Source organism: Ogataea haglerorum (genome assembly GCF_019207285.1).
Source record: "Ogataea haglerorum isolate 81-453-3 chromosome Unknown 81-453-3_NODE_7_length_556738_cov_96.333754, whole genome shotgun sequence".
Lineage (NCBI taxonomy): Eukaryota > Fungi > Ascomycota > Pichiomycetes > Pichiales > Pichiaceae > Ogataea > Ogataea haglerorum.
This window is the reverse complement of record NW_025065157.1, coordinates 335752-353527: the sequence shown is the minus strand read 5'-3', so window position 1 is coordinate 353527 and position 17776 is coordinate 335752. Positions and strand designations below refer to the sequence as shown.

Here is a 17776-nt window from a genome sequence, read left to right as displayed (position 1 = left end):
AACAACATCGTCATATAAAATGAGTAAGTTTCCTTATTCTAGCGCTCCTTTGCGCACTGTTCAAGAAGTTCAGTTTGGCTTGTTGTCGCCAGAGGAAATTCGGGCTATTTCTGTTGCCAAAATAGAATATCCAGAGATTATGGATCCGACCACTAATAAACCTAGGGAAAATGGCTTAAACGATCCTCGACTCGGTTCAATTGATAGGAACTTTAGATGTCAAACATGCTCAGAGGACATGCAGGAGTGTCCTGGACACTTTGGTCATATTGAACTTGCCAAGCCTGTGTTCCACATAGGTTTTGTGTCCAGGATTAAGAAAGTCTGCGAGTGTGTTTGCATGAACTGTGGTAAAATCTTGCTGGACGAGGCCACAAATCCGCAATTTGCGGCTGCTATCAAAATCAGAGACCCGAAGAAGCGTTTCAATGCCGTTTGGAGTCTCTGTAAAACGAAGATGGTGTGTGAGGTGGATCAACCAGTTGATGACGAGTCTGGACGTACCCAACATCTGAGGGGAGGCTGTGGGGCCAGCCAACCAACTATCAGAAGAGATGGTCTCAAACTCTGGGGCTCGTGGAAGAAATCTAGCAGTGATGATGATGGAGAGCAGGCAGAAAGGAGACAAATCAGCGCGGCAGAAGTTCTCAATATATTCAAGCATATTTCACCTGAGGACTGCCATAAGCTTGGCTTTAATGAAGATTACGCAAGACCCGAGTGGATGCTGATTACAGTTCTACCCGTTCCTCCTCCTCCTGTTAGACCATCCGTCGCGTTTACTGATTCTAAAAGATCGGAAGATGACTTGACGTATAAATTGGCCGATATCTTGAAGGCTAATATAAATGTTCAAAGATTCGAAATGGATGGTTCCCCTCAGCATGTGATTAGTGAATTTGAGGCGCTATTACAATACCACGTGGCTACTTATATGGACAATGACATTGCTGGACAGCCGCAGGCTTTGCAAAAGAGCGGAAGGCCAATCAAATCCATCAGAGCTCGTCTGAAAGGTAAAGAAGGTAGACTCAGAGGTAACTTGATGGGTAAGAGAGTGGATTTCTCTGCCAGAACAGTTATTTCAGGTGACCCGAACCTGGATCTGGATCAAGTGGGTGTTCCAAAATCTATTGCCAAAGTCTTGTCTTATCCGGAGATCGTCACGCCATATAATATTCAAAAGCTAACTGAGCTGGTGCGTAATGGACCAAATGAACATCCAGGAGCGAAATACGTGATAAGAGATTCTGGGGATAGAATCGATCTTCGGTACAACAAAAGAGCTGGCGACATTCAATTGCAATATGGGTGGAAAGTTGAGCGCCATCTGATGGATGATGATCCCGTCTTGTTCAACCGTCAACCTTCTTTGCATAAGATGTCCATGATGGCTCACAGAGTGAAAGTCATGCCTTACTCCACATTTAGAATGAATTTGTCTGTCACCTCGCCTTATAACGCCGACTTCGATGGTGACGAGATGAATCTGCACGTTCCGCAGTCGTACGAAACTAGAGCAGAACTCGAGCAAATTTGCGCGGTTCCATTGCAAATTGTGTCCCCACAGTCTAACAAACCTGTCATGGGTATTGTGCAGGATACTCTCTGTGGTATTAGAAAGATGACTTTGAGGGACACTTTTATTGAATATGACCAGGTGATGAACATGTGTTTCTGGATTCCTAATTGGGACGGTGTTGTTCCACAGCCGGCAATCTTGAAACCAAAACCATTATGGTCAGGGAAGCAGGTGCTTTCTATGTGTATTCCTCAGGGTATTTTCTTGCAGAGACTGGATGGCTCGCTCCTGTCTCCTAAAGACTCAGGAATGCTCATTGTGAATGGTGAGATTATGTTTGGTGTGGTCAATAAGGCAACTGTGGGATCGAGTGCCGGTGGTCTTATTCACACCGTCATGCGTGAAAAGGGGCCTAAAGTATGTGCACAATTGTTTGGAAATATTCAAAAGGTTGTCAACTATTGGCTTCTTCATAACGGATTTTCTATCGGTATTGGTGATGCCATTGCAGATTCTGAGACAATGAAGACAATTACGGAGACTATTGCTATTGCCAAGGAGAAAGTGCAGGAGGTTATCATGGACGCCCAGAAAAACCTGTTGGAAGCCGAACCCGGAATGACTGTTAGAGAGTCCTTCGAACAGAAAGTCTCAAAACTGCTAAACGAAGCAAGAGACTCCGCTGGTAAATCTGCAGAAACTTCCTTGAAAGACTCAAATAACGTGAAACAAATGGTCACAGCAGGATCCAAAGGTTCTTACATTAATATATCCCAGATGTCAGCCTGTGTCGGTCAACAGATTGTGGAGGGTAAGCGTATCAACTTTGGTTTTGCAGATCGTTCTTTGCCTCATTTTACGAAAGATGACTATTCTGCTGAGTCCAAAGGATTCGTTGAAAATTCTTATCTAAGAGGTCTTACGCCACAAGAATTCTTCTTCCACGCGATGGCAGGAAGAGAGGGTTTGATTGATACGGCTGTGAAGACTGCTGAAACAGGTTACATCCAACGTCGTTTGCTTAAAGCACTGGAAGATATTATGGTTCACTATGATGGAACAACAAGAAACTCTTTGGGCGATGTTATTCAGTTCATTTACGGTGAAGATGGTCTCGATGGTACTCAAGTGGAGAAGCAGACGGTGGATACTATACCTGGTTCCACTGAAGCCTTTGAGAAGAGATATCGCGTTGATCTGATGAATCCTGAAACCTCGATTCGCCCCGACTTAATCGAATACGGCGCAGAGATCATTGGTGACATTGAACTCCAGAAATATCTTGATGAAGAATATGAGCAGCTGTTGGCCGACAGGGAATACTTGAGAACCAAATGTTTCACCACAGGTGAAAATAATTGGCCACTTCCCGTGAATATTCGCAGAGTCATTCAGAATGCTCAGCAAATTTTCCATGTCGATCAAACCAAGGCAAGCGACTTGCCAATTAAGGACATTGTGGTTGGGGTGCAAGAGCTTTCAAAGAAATTCAAAGTCATTCGTGGAAAGGGCGAGATTTTGGCGGAGGCTCAGGAAAATGCTACTTTGCTCTTCCAGTGCCTTGTCCGTTCTAGATTAGCAACAAGAAGGGTTCTCGAAGAATTTAGACTCAATAAAGATGCATTCGAGTGGGTTCTGGGAACCATCGAGCAGCAGTTTTTGAAATCCCTTGTGAATCCAGGTGAAATGGTGGGTGTCATCGCCGCACAATCCATTGGTGAGCCTGCCACTCAAATGACCTTGAATACCTTCCATTATGCTGGTGTCTCGTCAAAGAATGTCACTCTGGGTGTTCCAAGACTGAAGGAAATTCTCAATGTCGCTAAGAACGTCAAGACGCCTGCGTTGACAGTTTACCTGAAGGAAGAGTACGCATCGGATATTGAAAAGGCCAAATCTATTCAATCTGCTATCGAACACACTACTTTGAAGAATGTTACTGCATCCACCGAGATCTACTATGATCCAGATCCACGAAGTACTGTTGTTGAGGACGATATTGACACTGTGGAAGCCTACTTTGCCATCCCTGATGAGAAGGTGGAAGAAAACATTCACAAGCAATCACCTTGGCTCTTGAGATTGGAGCTCGACAGGGCGAAGATGTTGGATAAACAGTTGACCATGAGTCAAGTTGCAGGACAAATCATGGATAACTTTGGTGATGACTTGTTTGTCATCTGGTCGGAAGATAATGCTGAGAAGCTTGTGATCAGATGTAGAATCGTCCGTGAAGAAAAGGCTTTGGATGAAGAAGAGGAAGAGACTGAGGATGGACTCCTGAAGGCGCTTGAAGCTCAAATGCTTGAATCAATCTCTTTGAGAGGTATCAGTGGTATTTCGAGAGTCTTCATGATGAAGTATGACAAAACATATATTGATGAAACCGGAGATTTTGCCAAAAAGGAAGAGTGGGTTTTGGAAACTGACGGTGTCAACCTTGCTGATGTTTTGGCAGTTGAAGGTGTCGACACCACAAGAACTTACTCGAACTCCTTCGTGGAAATCCTGTTTGTTTTGGGTATTGAGGCTGCGAGAAGTGCATTGTACAAGGAAATTTTGAACGTTATTGCGTTTGACGGTTCCTATGTCAACTATAGACATTTGGCATTGCTTGTTGACTTGATGACATACAGAGGTCACTTGGTGGCTATTTCGAGACACGGTTTCAACAGAAATGATACAGGAGCTCTCATGAGATGTTCTTTCGAGGAAACGGTTGAAATTTTGTTCGATGCAGGTGCCTCTGCTGAACTTGATACTTGCGAAGGTGTCTCTCAAAATGTTATCCTTGGTCAGCTTGCGCCGTTTGGAACTGGTTCATTCGAAGTGTATCTGGACGAGGAGAAATTGTCTATGCTACCATCTGATGCCACAGTTCATGCAGCCAATGTTCTTCAAACCAAGAATGTTGATGGTGGTGCCACACCTTACGAAGAGGACAATTTGAAGGATGACTTTATTGATGCTGAGATGGAAGATGACAAGGTTGCATTCTCTCCAATGATTACTTCTGGTATGAATGATGACCGTAGCGGAGGATTCACGGAGTATGGTGGTGCGAGCTCGTATGCTCCTACCTCACCTTTCTCTGGATTTGCCCCAACTTCTCCAAGCTATGGTGCCACCTCTCCATCTTACGCTCCAACTTCCCCATCCTATTCACCAACTTCCCCATCTTATTCTCCAACCTCCCCATCTTATTCTCCAACTTCTCCATCCTACTCACCAACCTCCCCGTCCTACTCACCAACCTCCCCATCTTATTCTCCAACTTCTCCATCCTACTCTCCAACTTCTCCATCGTACTCTCCAACTTCTCCATCCTACTCTCCAACTTCCCCATCCTACTCTCCAACTTCCCCATCCTATTCACCAACATCACCTCAATACTCTCCAACTTCCCCATCCTACTCACCAACATCACCTCAATACTCTCCAACTTCCCCACAATACTCTCCTACATCACCACAATACTCTCCTACATCACCTCAATACTCTCCTACATCACCTCAATACTCCCCTACATCACCTCAATATTCCCCTACATCCCCACAATACTCTCCTACATCACCTCAATACTCTCCTACATCACCACAATACTCTCCTACGTCTCCTCAATATTCTCCAACCTCTCCTCAATACTCTCCAACATCTCCTCAATACTCTCCAACATCTCCACAGTACTCTCCAACATCTCCAAGTTACTCACCAAACAACAACCGAAACTAAGGATTTCATTTTATGCCTTTGCGTTGTGTATTTGTAAAAAAGATAATAAAGTCGAACGGTTATATATTATCTCTCTATATAAGCTGGTAAAGGCTTAAAGTTTTTTGCTGATTAGGCCTCGGAACATATCGAAAGCGTTTCCGTCCGGCTGCAATTCGTAAGTGTTCCCAGTGAAGTTTCCGTATCTGTCCACTTCTTTAGCCGTCAAAAGTCCAAACTCTTTACTGATTCCAGTGATCACCGCTTTGGGGCTTCCTGGGTGGTCGAGAGTGACTTTTTGCCCCGAGTGCAACCACTGTCTGTAGTAGAGATCCATAAATGGTTCCATTCCCTCCACTTTAAACCTCTCAAGCATTGTGTAGAGAATTGAGAGGTATTTGGCCGTCAGTTTCTCGGTAGCTATAGGTTTGAGTTTTGTGCCAAAAGTTTTATTCATCTCGCTGATCACAGCATTCAGAGACGTCGTGGGTCCCTGGTTGAAAACGTTTAGGCCTGTTCCGATGGCGATGTGATAGTTGTTTTCGAAAACAGCTGTCTCCACCAGAATACCACCTATCTTCGTGTAGGAATCGAGATCCGTCTTATTCAAGCAGTCTGGACGCAAAATGTAGATGTCGTTCGGCCACTTGAGGCGAATGGGAATTTTTTCGTAGCCAACACCATACGTCTGGACGGCCTGCACCATCGACATGCTGACAAGGTATTGGAGAAGAACCACCGGCGTGGTGAGCGGCATCTTTAAGAACAATGTCATGGCAAACACTCCCTTTGGATTAACCCAGACATTGCCTGTCCGTCCTCTGCCTGCCACTTGCACGGTACCGACGATAGCAAACCCGTGAGGAAGAATGCGCATGAAGGGGGTGTTATACATCATCAGGGAGCTACTTGACGTCAGCACCTCGCCGTAGACAATGATGGATCCTAACTCTCCGACTGAGGAGTATCCCAGCTCCTTATAGGCCTCCTCCAGCTCAGTCAAATACTGGTGAGTGTTGAAATATGGAGTTAATTCTGGCTTTGGTAGCGCAGCATCGCAGATATAGAAATCTTTGACCGCCATCTCTGGATCAGACAGATCAGTCTGCTGAAATTTGTCCAGCGTCTTGTGAACGCGGATCTTGTCTTTTCCTAAGTCGATGATGTTCTCAGATTCGTATCCCAGCTTGTGCTCCAGGTCGTAGACGAGTTTGGCAAGCTGCTCTTTCTGCCTCGAAATCAGCACCAGAGGTGTCAGTGCTGGACGAGTCGACTCCTCGTTGACTTTGAGACCCAAGCTGCGGAGACAATGGCGCATGAACTCCAGTCTGGCGGCGTCATGTTCTTTCAGCACCTTTGAGGATTTTTCAAAATCAGTTCCTGGTTCTGCCTCGAGCAGAGTAGGATTGTATTCCGGGTGGGTGCCGGTCAGTAAAGCCTTTCCCTGGCCAACAGAGCAGAGAATCACGGCAGCCTGGGGGCCTGGACACTCGACTTCGACGGATTCCTCGTATTCTGCCAGGATTTGCGTATTCGGATGCTTATCTGCATCGACGAAGACGGCACCCCCATTGTAGTAGTTGTACAGAGGCTGCTGGACCGCAAAGTGTGTCTTTAGCTTGGCAGGACGAGTCCCTTCTTCAGTGCCGTATTCAAAGCCTTTGAAACTGGCGCCGCGGGCTACGCCTGGGAAGAACTTGAGCTCCCTGGCACCGCTGACTTCCATGTTGGGATTTCCCACCTCGAACTCGCAACGAGCGGAAGCGTAGTAGCCACCCGAGCAAAACCCAATATACTTGCCGCCTGCGGAGACGAACTGGCGGATTTTCTGGTTCCCTGTGCCGTTGAGAGTGGAACAAACCCCCAGATCAGCACCACCAGGAATGACGACCATGGCAGTTTTGGCCTGCCATGGCTGAGAAAGTAGCGTCCTCGGCTCGACGGGTGCGACTGCGTAGTAGGGGGATAGCAGCAGCCTCAGCGTGTCGAGACAATGCTTAACACTGTCTGAAGCTGCCCCGGGGCCATTATAGACAAGAACGTTCATGGAATTATTTTTTGTTGAGAAATGTTGATCAGGGACGGTATTGGATATATTGCGCTTGTTGGGAGACCTTTCAAATTGGCAGCTGTGCGCGGGCCGATTGGCAGAAAGATAATTCTCGGGTTCCCGACCAGCGCCGCCGGCAGCATATTTGTGCGAGCGAAGAGTGACAAGAAGCGCACAACAATTCCTACTCTTTCCGAAATTCGTGAAAGTCTCTACACCATCCCCAATGCGTTGACGTTCACGAGACTCGTTGCCGCGCCGGTGGTCGGGTATTTGGTGGTTTCTGGACAGACCGCTTGGGCTCTGGGTCTCTTTGGGTATTCCTGCGTGACCGATTTCGTTGACGGCTTCATTGCCAGGCGTTACAACCTGCGATCGAAAGTCGGCTCCATTATTGATCCAATGGCAGATAAGGCACTCATGGTGATATGCACTGCCTGTCTGTCCCATGTTGGCGCGGTGCCGCTGTATTTGGCGGCGCTCATACTGGGCAGAGACATAATGATGCTTCTGGCCGGCATAGTGATTCGTTACATTTCGCTGCCTGCTCCAAAGACATTCCGACGGTATTGCGACTTTTCGCTTGTCACAGTCGAGGTGCGCCCTACAACAATCAGCAAGATCAACACCGCACTCCAGATGGCATATTTGGGAGGCCTGATGCTGAGTCCCCTTATAGACACGGGTGCGGGCCGTTTGGAGTACCTCGTCGCTGCCACCACTGTGCTGAGCGGGTTGTCCTACATATTCAGCAAAAACGCAGTGCGCATCATTGCCAGAAAATAGAATATATACTCAACACTGAGTCAATTAGCTAGATTCACCTACTAAAGCAAATGTCATCGATACGCAGAATCGACTTCACGGTCTCCGCAGCAAGAGTGATGGCACTGGTGTTGACAAGCACAGGCTGGAGCACGTGCTCGTCAAAGGTGTTGGTAGCGCCGGACCGTCTCACGCTGATTCCAGCATTCTTCTCGCCCAGCTCGTGTTTGTTTCTCAAATCCGTGACGATCTCGATCGGGTTCATTCCGGCGTTTTCTGCCAGCGTCGTTGGAATCACTTCCAGCGCCAGCGCAAACTCCTGGAAACACAGCTGCTCAACACCAGAGAACTGGTTAGACTCCTTGAGTAACGTGCGCGACACCTCGATCTCTGGAGCACCGCCCCCGGCGATCAAGGCCCTTTCCTTCACCAAACAGCGAACCACACACAGAGCGTCATGCAACGACCGTTCTGTCTCGTCAAGAATTTGGTTGTTGGCACCGCGACAGACCACCGAAACGGTAGGCTGCGTGACGTTCTTCACGCCAGTAATTTTGATGATCTTGGAGCCAGAAGACTCCACTTCCTCCACCAGGTCTGCGGTTCCTAGACGAGACTCCACGAAAGAGTCGACATCTGCAATAGGCTTACATCCCAGACTCTTGCTGATGAACTCAATCTCGTCTCTCTCGATGTCTTTCACCACCAAGATGTTGAGCTTTGCTAGGAAGTGCAGCGCAAGATCATTAACGGCGTCTCTGAGAATGGACTTTTGGATCAAGAGCACATTGCACCTGGCCTTCTTGATTTTCTTGCAGATATTCAGCAGATACGCTCTCTCTTCTTTCAGTATTTTATCCATTTGTCTGTAATCGTTAACCACAATGTTGTTTTCCATGTCTGGTTTTGGAGGCGAGAGCTGGAATTGGATTAGTCCAATCTTAGCCTTCTCCATTCTCGTTGGCCCTCCGGCGCTCTTGATAACGTTTTGGGTCAAAACAACGCCTTCCACCGTTTCTGTGTCATCAATAGTGCCTCCGATCTTCTTGATCAACCTGATATCGTTCAAGTCCACATTCTTAGCCTCTGGACCAACAACCTTGAGGACTGCGTCGACGGCCAAGGGACCCAACAAGGAGGAGTGCTGGGAAACAATTTTCGAGGACAAAGACGTGTTGGCTGCGCGAATCAACGCGTCTCTGTCGTCCAACGAGATTTTGTGAGACATCTCAAGCAGGATCTCCACACTCCGTCCAGCTGCCTTGGTGAATGCCTCTGAAATGATTGTTGGGTGGATTCCTTTGTTCAGAAGCTTTTCTGCCGCTCCAAGCAGGGCGCCCGTGATCACGACCACCGAGGTGGTACCGTCTCCGGCCTCGACGTCCTGTGCACCTGACAAATCGACCAGCATTTTAGCCGCCGGATGCAAAACAGCCATATGTTTGAGAATTGTGTGGCCATCGTTCGAGATGATCACTTCGCCACGTCCGGTCTTGATCATTTTGTCCATGCCCTTTGGACCCAAAGACGTTCTAATGGCATCAGCAACTGCTCTTGCCGCTAGTATGTTTGCTTTGCGCACCTCCTGTGGCTTTTCTTTGTTCTTAAATGTCGCGTTTGACGGAAGAACCTTGGACATGTCGAAAATAAAATGAAAAAAAATCCAGGAAAAATATATAAATTTCTAGTAATTAATGCCTGAGAACTCGAACAAACCAGCGGTGTTCCACGAGATCGCTGTCACCAAAGACGATATCCTCAACTGCTCATATGAGAACTGGTATTCGCTTTTTGGAGCGCACGCCTACTCGCGAGCTATAATGTTGCCTGTGCCCGACGAATTCATAGACTATCTGGAGAGTGATGATTTCACGATCCCGGGCGAAAAGTCAAAGCCAAACGCGCAGAATGATTCTGATTGGGACTATACGCCTCCAAGTCGGCCTGATCCAGCTTGCCGTTTCTTGGAATTTCACCGCAGGATCCAGGAAACGTTCAAGTCTTTCAAACACATTGCCCCGAAACTCAACTGGTCAGCCCCTCAGGATTCAGTATGGATGCTTCCTGGACGAACAATGAAGTGTTCTTCATCCTCAGACATATACCTACTGCTTAAATCCTCTGATTACATCAATCACGACCTGAGCCACGCATTCGATGAAGCTGACTCTGTGCCCGACAAAATACAGTATTATTTGATTCTACGAGAATGGAAAGAGATCAATCCCTCGCTGGAGTTTAGATGTTTTGTGCGCGATCGACAATTGTTGGGCATCTCTCAGCGGGACCTGAACTATTATCCTTTTTTGGACGATCTTCATGATACCATAATTGAAAGAATATCAGCCTTCTTTGACGACGTTCTACTCCCAAAGTTTGGATCAAATAGCTTTGCCTTTGACGTTTATCTCCCAAAGCCGTTTACGAAAGTGTATCTGGTTGACATCAATCCATTTGCGAGGAAAACGGATTCATTGTTGTTCACCTGGAACGAATTGGCCACCATGGCGCCTCATGACGACGAAGTCGCTGTTCGTCTTGTGACTCAACATAACTCAGGAAGGTTTGCCACTAAGGCCCATTCACATAACCATGTGCCTAGAGACGTACTTGATGCCTCAATGGATTCATCAAAGATGGTGGAAATGCTCCAAAACTGGTCTGCCATGCTATCGAAAGAGAACGAAGACACAGAGGAAAGTGAGTAATTGGGCCTATTCATCCAGGAGAGCTCCACGTTTTGTTGGCGGTGGGAATTTAATTTCAGCTCCTTTAAGAGGCCCATCGGTGTGATACAGCCTTGGCCGGTAACCGGGGTTCTCTCCCATAATTTTCGAGTTCCTGAACTTGTCGATCAGTTTTGCTTTGCCCTGCACTTTTGCATACGACATCTCGCAAACCTTTTCTGAGTTGAATATGCTCCATTTCTTTCCGGCCCGCTCAAGATAAAACCTGATTATATGTCTCGGTTCCACAAAAGAAATGAATGCGTATCCAACATTGCAATGGTTTTCAAAGTCAATGCGCAAATAAAGGAAGTCATATAGATTTTTGCTCGTCAAGTCTATGAATTCTTTGAGCTCATTGTGGTTTATTTTGTTTGGAACGTTCCTTATCATGATCGTTTTCCGTGGATCTTGTCCCAGGCGGATCTTTGTAATGTCTATTTGGTTTTCTTGCGGAACGTAACTAGTCCCAAGAGAGCCTGGAAACGGGCGGCATGTTGTCAGATGCTGATCCTTTTTCCACTCGTCGTTATTTTGTTTTGTGTGCTCAGTTCCAATGCTTTTAATATCTCCTGTCATCCAGTTAATGACTTGCAAGTTTGGTTGGCTTTTTGTGTCTCTGGTTGCGGGTTTCTCATAAAGCTCCTCTAAAGATCGACGCACGTATACTGAGATGTTGTTGAGGTACGATCTGGGGACTGCGCGTGCTTTGAAGGAAGCTCTGATATCGTCAAATGTACACTGGAATGCGTATTTCGAATGTGGAACTGTTTTGAAGCTCATAATGGCACCGAATTTGCTAAGATATTCAACAAGCTGTTCCCCAAATCCTTTCATGCTGGTCTCTCCGCCACATAAGACATAGACAGTTGCATAGCTATCCTCTAAAAACCTGAACTCATGGTTGGAAAGGACGGTTGCCAGAGTGGTCTGCTCCGTGATGAAGCAAGGCTCGAGAGTCTCTGCGGTAACGTTCCCAAAAAGTTGCTGCAACTGTCTATTGTGCTCGGGCATTTTTTGAGCCTCGAACCAGCCTACGGCAAGCACCATCTCGTTTTGAATGGTAAGAGGCTTGTATGCCAATATATCGCACAGATCTTGGAAGTCGCGCAGAATCGCGCTAAGTACCGCGAGTCGGTGGCAGCGATAAAGCACTATGCGCGAGTTTAGCACGCCCATAGGAACTGTCAAAGGAATGTGGGTCTCCTGATAGGCGCTGTCTCTAAGAGATGACGAGCAGCTTTTAGGGAACATGCTAGCAAAAATGTGCTCATTTTGAAGCACGCCGTGGTCCATAAAAAGGGGATAAATAGCTAGATATTTAACTTTAATAATTATGGGTTTTTGAATTTAAGGATCGGCTTCCAAATTTTTGAAACTGACAACGACTACAAATCCCAATTAAAATGCCTTGTTTTAACATACATAGAACCAGTCTCATTGCAGTTTGACACTCTTCGAAAGGTTCTTCTTGATACCAGTAGTCTCACCAACGTAAGGACCATGGTCTTTATTGTACACTGCACGCACAGACTTGAGTTTTTTCTGTGCCTTGGCATACTTCTTTCTCTTCTTGACACGGGCATTGCGGTTGTCCTTGTTCCTGTGGGGAGTAAGACCACGGTTTTTGAGGATTTGGTAGTTGAGCGCGCGCTTCCCGCTTTCTCCAATGGTCTCCTGTATCTCCGCCAGTTTTCCATCCCTTGCAGCTTTCTTGGCCAGTTCATGTGCTTCTTTTCTTTCCTGTTTGGATAGTTGCTTTTTGGACTTCACCTCGTCGTAGTATTCCGTATCAGGTTTTTCTGGAGATGGCTCCTCCAGATCTTCTTCTCCAAGCGCCAGACCTGGAGCCGAGGTGTTAGCTCGATCTCCACGCTTCCGTGCCTCTTCCAGAAGACGCTGTCTTCTCTCAAATAGTCGCTCTTTGTATGGAACATCTTGGTCACCCTGGTACTTGGCATCTTTCTTCTTTTCCTGTTGGTCGATCTTGGAAGTATAGAACCGCAACGTGCGTCTGCGGCCCTTCTTCTCCTCGAGATCCACTTCGTCGATATCTTCCGGTCCCACGGCGCGGAGCTTACGCACTTTACGTTCTGCAAGCACATCCTGCACTTCGTCCTCAGCCACCGATACTTCGCTTTCGTCCTCTTCATCTGACAGGCGGTCGTCGTATTGGTCTATTATTTCTTCCTCTGGCTCGCTTGACTCTTGATCTCCATCTTCGGAAACTGTCTTAGCCCTCTTTTTCTGTGCCTGTCGCCAAACCTCTCTAGCGCTCAATATACCCGTCATAATAGGTTCCTCGCGCATACTGAACGGCTCACCACTTTTCAAATACGATCCAAATAGAGCAAAATATGTAGCGATCGTGCCCAGATACGCACTGAGGGCATTAAAACGAAGCTCTGCAACGGGGTCGGCGTCTTTCTCTTTCAAGAGGTCATCTAAGACAGGCTTGAGATCCTTCACCTCCTTTGTCAGCGGAATAAATTCGGGATATTGGCTTTCCATGACCTCAGAGAAACCAGCTTCATCGAGTTTATTCAAGTCCAATTTCTGATCCCTAGATTCCTCTGTCTCTTCCTCCCCTTTGACCCAGTCTCCCACAGAATCGTCCATCATGTAGTCATCCATATTCAATTCTTGTAAATGCTTCTTTTGGATCCTCAGTGCTTCCTCTTCGAGGAGCTTTGCATCCTCTTCTTCCTCTACTTCATCTCCTCCGTAATAGTCACTTCGACCACCCCAACCTTCTTCCTCTTCCTCTTCCTCTTGTTCCTGTTCGGAACCAAAGTAATCTTCCTCATCTTCTTCCACGTGGCCTGTGAGCTTTTTCTTGTACCGTTCGATTTCTTCTTCGCTATCTTCGTCCTCATCAAGACCCAAGACTTCTTGTTCGCTCTCTTCACTCTCTGGCTCTTCAAAATTTGCCTGGTCAAGCAGGATCTTCTCTCTGCCTGCGTGGAACTCATCCACCTCGTCTAATCCGGGATCCTGTTGCATGACGGTGGACTTGAATATTTTTTAGTTTTTTTTTTTTGAAAAATTTCCTTAGATTTTTAATTTTTTTTTTTGGAAGATCCAGGAATTATAATAATCCACTATGTCCAATAACCGATTGGACTCTATATCGAGGCCTTCTGGCAATGTTCCAGGAGGAGGCCCTTCCAAACAAAGTCTGAAATTCAAACCCAAAGTGGTTGCGAGACGAACGAAGGAGGAGCGAGACTCCAATGTTCCAGTGGCCACCCCGGGCGTGAGCAAAAAACCAGGATCTCTAGCCAAGAACTTGCAAAGGAATTCTCGAACCCCCGGAACGCGGCATCTTCAAAACACAAAAGTTGTGATGGCAGGCCCTCTTGCTATGGGAACCGTTTCGCTAGCCAATTCTGGGCAGAGTAAGGGAACAAAGATGGTGAAGAAATCTGCTGATACATATGATCTAGCACAGAGTCTCAAAGCACAAACCACCAAAAAGGCAAAAGAAAACACAGAATCGGACGATGAGGGCGAGGATGACACGACGGCGCGAATCGATCTAGGACAGGCGTACGATTGGAAAGATGTTGATACACAATACTTTCCAGTGAGAGCTGAAAGACAGCAGCATTACGAATACGGAGAAGAGCCTCTACTAGACAGTTCAATCAAGACGGAAATTCATCGCGAGGTTTCGGTGCCTGTTGATTCAGAGCCGACATCTAGAGAACAGAGTGTGGAGATTAAGCAGGAGGAAGATGCTACGCTCAAGTTCATTCCTAACGAGCAAGCAAATGCGGACGCTTCTATTACTGACTATCAAGGCAAGCAAGAGGCCGTGCGATTAGCGGATGACTATAGAGCAATAATCAGCAAATTGGAAGACATCCAACTTGAGGAAAATGCAGAGGAGATGCTATTCTTGCAACTTCCAAAACAATTGAACGTGGAGAGCGCTTCTCACGAAGTAAAAATGGAAGTTGACGATGAACTTTCACAAAATGAAGGTACGGCGTCGGATGTGATTGGTACACTGCGCGTGCATGAGTCAGGAAAAGTAACTATGAAAATGGGCGATACGGTGCTGGACGTGACCAGAGGAGCTGCGACTCACCTTGTCCAAAGCATTGTGCAATTGGACGAAGGCACGAAAGAATGTCTGGAATTGGGAACCGTGAATGAGAAGATTATTGCAAGCCTCAGCTTGTCGGACGAGATATAGATCAAACGTAATTTTACTCTGTTTCCAGTTTGACTCTTTTTTCATCACCTCCCTCAGTAATGCTGGCAGATCGTTTCGCAGCTTGTTCGCCATTTTGTTTCATCAGCTTTCTTCCGAACCTGATTGGTTCCAAGCATAGTTTGATCTTGGCCGAGATTGTCTTGCTCTCTTCTTGAGACGGGTCTAGTGCTTCATTTCGCACGACATCCGCACAATGTCGTATTATGACCATTATTTTGTTGTAGCACTGTAATGCATCTTCGTCTTCCTGTTCAGTCTTCTTGGCTAGACCAAACTTCTTTGAAAGATACTTCTCCACCAATACATCATCACACAACCATAAGCAGGCCAAAGCTATCTGAGGCGGAGTGTATAGGAATGGCAGATCAGTAAACAAGCTCTCGTTGACCAACTCCCTCGCACCGTCATAGTTCTTACCAAGTCTGTTGAAGTCTAGTTTCGGAAGCGTCTGTTGTATGTCAAGGAAGAAGCCATACAATGGCTGAAACGGATGGTGGCATTGGAGAGAAAATTTCATGGTCTCCAAAATAAGATACTCGTTCTTCAATATGGCTTCAGGGGTCGTCTTGGGAATGTTCTTGCAAAAGGTGTTTATCCCTATAAAGTGGTTCTCAACCTTGGCAGCTAAGAACAAACAGGTAAGCATGATGTTTCCTGGATGATATTCCATCACAGAATGATATAGGTAGAATTTGTATAGATACATGATGGCAGTAGATCTTACCTGAGCAGATAGATGGAAAAATGCGGCAAGCTCTTTACATCGACGGGCGTAATAACTTATAAGTTTCTTTTCCTCGTCAAGATGGACGAATTGGAACTGGTCCTGGTTCTCTCTCACTAACTTCGCTTCTGGTAGAAACTCGTCCAATTCATTGATCCTTTCCTCGGTCTTTTGTATTCCTTTTTTGTTGGCAACAATGCGCAACTCCGCTAGCTGTGGGCGCGTAAAGGACCAAAACCTATACTGCGTAGAACGCCTGAAAAGATCATCGTTACTGACAACCATGATTTAAAATCAGTTACAATTTTTTTACCAAGACTACAATTTTTCGGAATATCTTTTCTCTTCTTTCTATTGATGTGTGTTATGTCAAAAGAAGATCCAAACATCATACATTCTTAGAGACAGAGGAATTTTGGAGCTCTGCTCTTCTAAAATGAGAGTCTCTAGTTGCTTAGAAGGTGGCAACGAAAGTCTCGGTGGCAGACTTAAGCTTGTCCAAGAGATCGGAAGAAAGCTCACCCTTGGTTCTGATAGCCTCCAAGATGTCACCCTCGTTAGCCTTCAAGTAAGCAACGAATTGCTCCTCGAATTCTGGGATTCTCTCGATTGGAATGTTATCCAAGTAACCGTTGACACCAGCGTAAATGACTGGCACTTGCTCCTCAGAAGCTAGTGGAGAGTATTGCTTTTGCTTCAACAATTGAGTCAATCTCTCACCTCTAGACAAGGTTTGCTTGGTCGAAGCATCAAGATCGGAACCGAATTGAGAAAAGGCAGCAACTTCTCTGTATTGAGCCAAGAACAACTTCAAAGAACCAGCAACTTGCTTCATGGCCTTAACTTGAGCAGCGGAACCAACTCTGGACACAGACAAACCGACGTTAATAGCTGGTCTGATACCTTTGTAGAACAATTCTGCCTCCAAGAAGATCTGACCGTCGGTAATAGAAATGACGTTGGTAGGAATGTAAGCAGAGACATCACCACCCTGAGTCTCAATGACTGGCAAAGCAGTCAAGGATCCACCTCCGTGAGCGTCAGACATCTTAGCAGCTCTCTCCAACAATCTAGAGTGTAAGTAGAAGACATCACCTGGGTAGGCCTCTCTTCCAGGAGGTCTTCTCAGCAACAAGGACAATTGACGGTAAGCAACGGCTTGTTTGGACAAGTCGTCGTAGACAATCAAAGCATGCTTTCCGTTGTCTCTGAACCACTCGGCAATGGCACAAGCAGTGAAAGGAGCCAAGTACTGCAATGGAGCGGCCTCAGAAGCAGTAGCGGCAACCACAATAGAGTACTTCATAGCATCGTTTTGCTCCAAAGCTTGAACCAGTTGAGCAACAGTGGATCTCTTTTGACCAACGGCAACGTAAACACAGTAGAGTTTCTTGGACTCGTCGTTGCCATCGTTCCATCTCTTTTGGTTCAAGATGGTGTCAAGGGCAACAGCAGTCTTACCAGTTTGTCTGTCACCAATGATCAACTCTCTCTGACCTCTTCCAATTGGGACCAAGGCATCAACAGCCTTCAAACCGGTTTGCATTGGCTCGTACACGGATCTTCTTGGCAAGATACCTGGGGCCTTCAATTGAGCGATAGCGTAACCAGTGGCCTCGATTGGTCCTTTACCATCAATTGGGTTACCTAGAGCGTCAACAACTCTTCCCAACATACCTGGTCCGATAGGAACATCGACAATCTTACCAGTTCTCTTGACAATTTCACCCTCTTTAACTTCTCTGTCGGAACCGAACAACACAATACCGACTTGGCCAGGCTCCAAGTTCAAAGCCATACCCTTGACACCGGAGGCGAACTCGACCAGTTCCTCAGCTTGGCAGTTGTTCAAACCGAAAACTCTGGCAATACCGTCACTGATCTGGTTAGTAAACAATTTCGGGCTGTGCGGAGAGTGAAAATCCAGACCGAGATTCCTTGGAAAAAATTGAGGTTATGAGATTTCGTGGGCTATGATTGGCCCACAAAATAGTGAACACACCTTTAATTCTGGCGATCTGGCATGCCATTGGCAAGACCAGACTCATTCCCTCGT

General features: G+C 46.5%; 10 protein-coding genes across 10 annotated transcripts; 4 read left to right on the top strand and 6 right to left on the bottom strand.

The window, feature by feature from the left end:
* Positions 1 to 19: 19 nt before the first annotated feature.
* Positions 20 to 5254, top strand: KL911_002873 (DNA-directed RNA polymerase II subunit RPB1; the record flags this gene model as incomplete). The annotated part of the gene is made up of 1 exon (XM_043197990.1): positions 20 to 5254. The coding sequence occupies one exon, from the start codon at positions 20 to 22 to the stop codon at positions 5252 to 5254; it is 5235 nt and encodes a 1744-aa protein (XP_043054471.1).
* A 94-nt stretch (positions 5255 to 5348) lies between these two features.
* On the bottom strand, positions 5349 to 7733 carry KL911_002872 (uncharacterized protein; the record flags this gene model as incomplete). The annotated part of the gene is made up of 1 exon (XM_043197989.1): positions 5349 to 7733. One exon carries the CDS (start codon positions 7731 to 7733, stop codon positions 5349 to 5351), a length of 2385 nt encoding a protein of 794 aa, XP_043054470.1.
* Positions 7734 to 7784: 51 nt separating this feature from the next.
* KL911_002871 (uncharacterized protein) lies at positions 7785 to 8069 on the top strand (the record flags this gene model as incomplete). Its single annotated transcript, XM_043197988.1, has 1 exon — positions 7785 to 8069. The coding sequence occupies one exon, from the start codon at positions 7785 to 7787 to the stop codon at positions 8067 to 8069; it is 285 nt and encodes a 94-aa protein (XP_043054469.1).
* A 34-nt stretch (positions 8070 to 8103) lies between these two features.
* KL911_002870 (uncharacterized protein) lies at positions 8104 to 9687 on the bottom strand (the record flags this gene model as incomplete). Its single annotated transcript, XM_043197987.1, has 1 exon — positions 8104 to 9687. The coding sequence occupies one exon, from the start codon at positions 9685 to 9687 to the stop codon at positions 8104 to 8106; it is 1584 nt and encodes a 527-aa protein (XP_043054468.1).
* Positions 9688 to 9742: 55 nt separating this feature from the next.
* On the top strand, positions 9743 to 10756 carry KL911_002869 (uncharacterized protein; the record flags this gene model as incomplete). Its single annotated transcript, XM_043197985.1, has 1 exon — positions 9743 to 10756. One exon carries the CDS (start codon positions 9743 to 9745, stop codon positions 10754 to 10756), a length of 1014 nt encoding a protein of 337 aa, XP_043054467.1.
* Positions 10757 to 10762: 6 nt separating this feature from the next.
* On the bottom strand, positions 10763 to 12070 carry KL911_002868 (uncharacterized protein; the record flags this gene model as incomplete). Its single annotated transcript, XM_043197984.1, has 1 exon — positions 10763 to 12070. The coding sequence occupies one exon, from the start codon at positions 12068 to 12070 to the stop codon at positions 10763 to 10765; it is 1308 nt and encodes a 435-aa protein (XP_043054466.1).
* A 141-nt stretch (positions 12071 to 12211) lies between these two features.
* Positions 12212 to 13777, bottom strand: KL911_002867 (uncharacterized protein; the record flags this gene model as incomplete). The annotated part of the gene is made up of 1 exon (XM_043197983.1): positions 12212 to 13777. The coding sequence occupies one exon, from the start codon at positions 13775 to 13777 to the stop codon at positions 12212 to 12214; it is 1566 nt and encodes a 521-aa protein (XP_043054465.1).
* Positions 13778 to 13877: 100 nt separating this feature from the next.
* KL911_002866 (uncharacterized protein) lies at positions 13878 to 14975 on the top strand (the record flags this gene model as incomplete). Its single annotated transcript, XM_043197982.1, has 1 exon — positions 13878 to 14975. The coding sequence occupies one exon, from the start codon at positions 13878 to 13880 to the stop codon at positions 14973 to 14975; it is 1098 nt and encodes a 365-aa protein (XP_043054464.1).
* Positions 14976 to 14988: 13 nt separating this feature from the next.
* KL911_002865 (uncharacterized protein) lies at positions 14989 to 16005 on the bottom strand (the record flags this gene model as incomplete). Its single annotated transcript, XM_043197981.1, has 1 exon — positions 14989 to 16005. The coding sequence occupies one exon, from the start codon at positions 16003 to 16005 to the stop codon at positions 14989 to 14991; it is 1017 nt and encodes a 338-aa protein (XP_043054463.1).
* A 169-nt stretch (positions 16006 to 16174) lies between these two features.
* KL911_002864 (uncharacterized protein) lies at positions 16175 to 17768 on the bottom strand (the record flags this gene model as incomplete). Its single annotated transcript, XM_043197980.1, has 2 exons — positions 16175 to 17624; positions 17707 to 17768. The coding sequence occupies 2 exons, from the start codon at positions 17766 to 17768 to the stop codon at positions 16175 to 16177; spliced, it is 1512 nt and encodes a 503-aa protein (XP_043054462.1).
* Between the last annotated feature and the right edge of the window lie 8 nt (positions 17769 to 17776).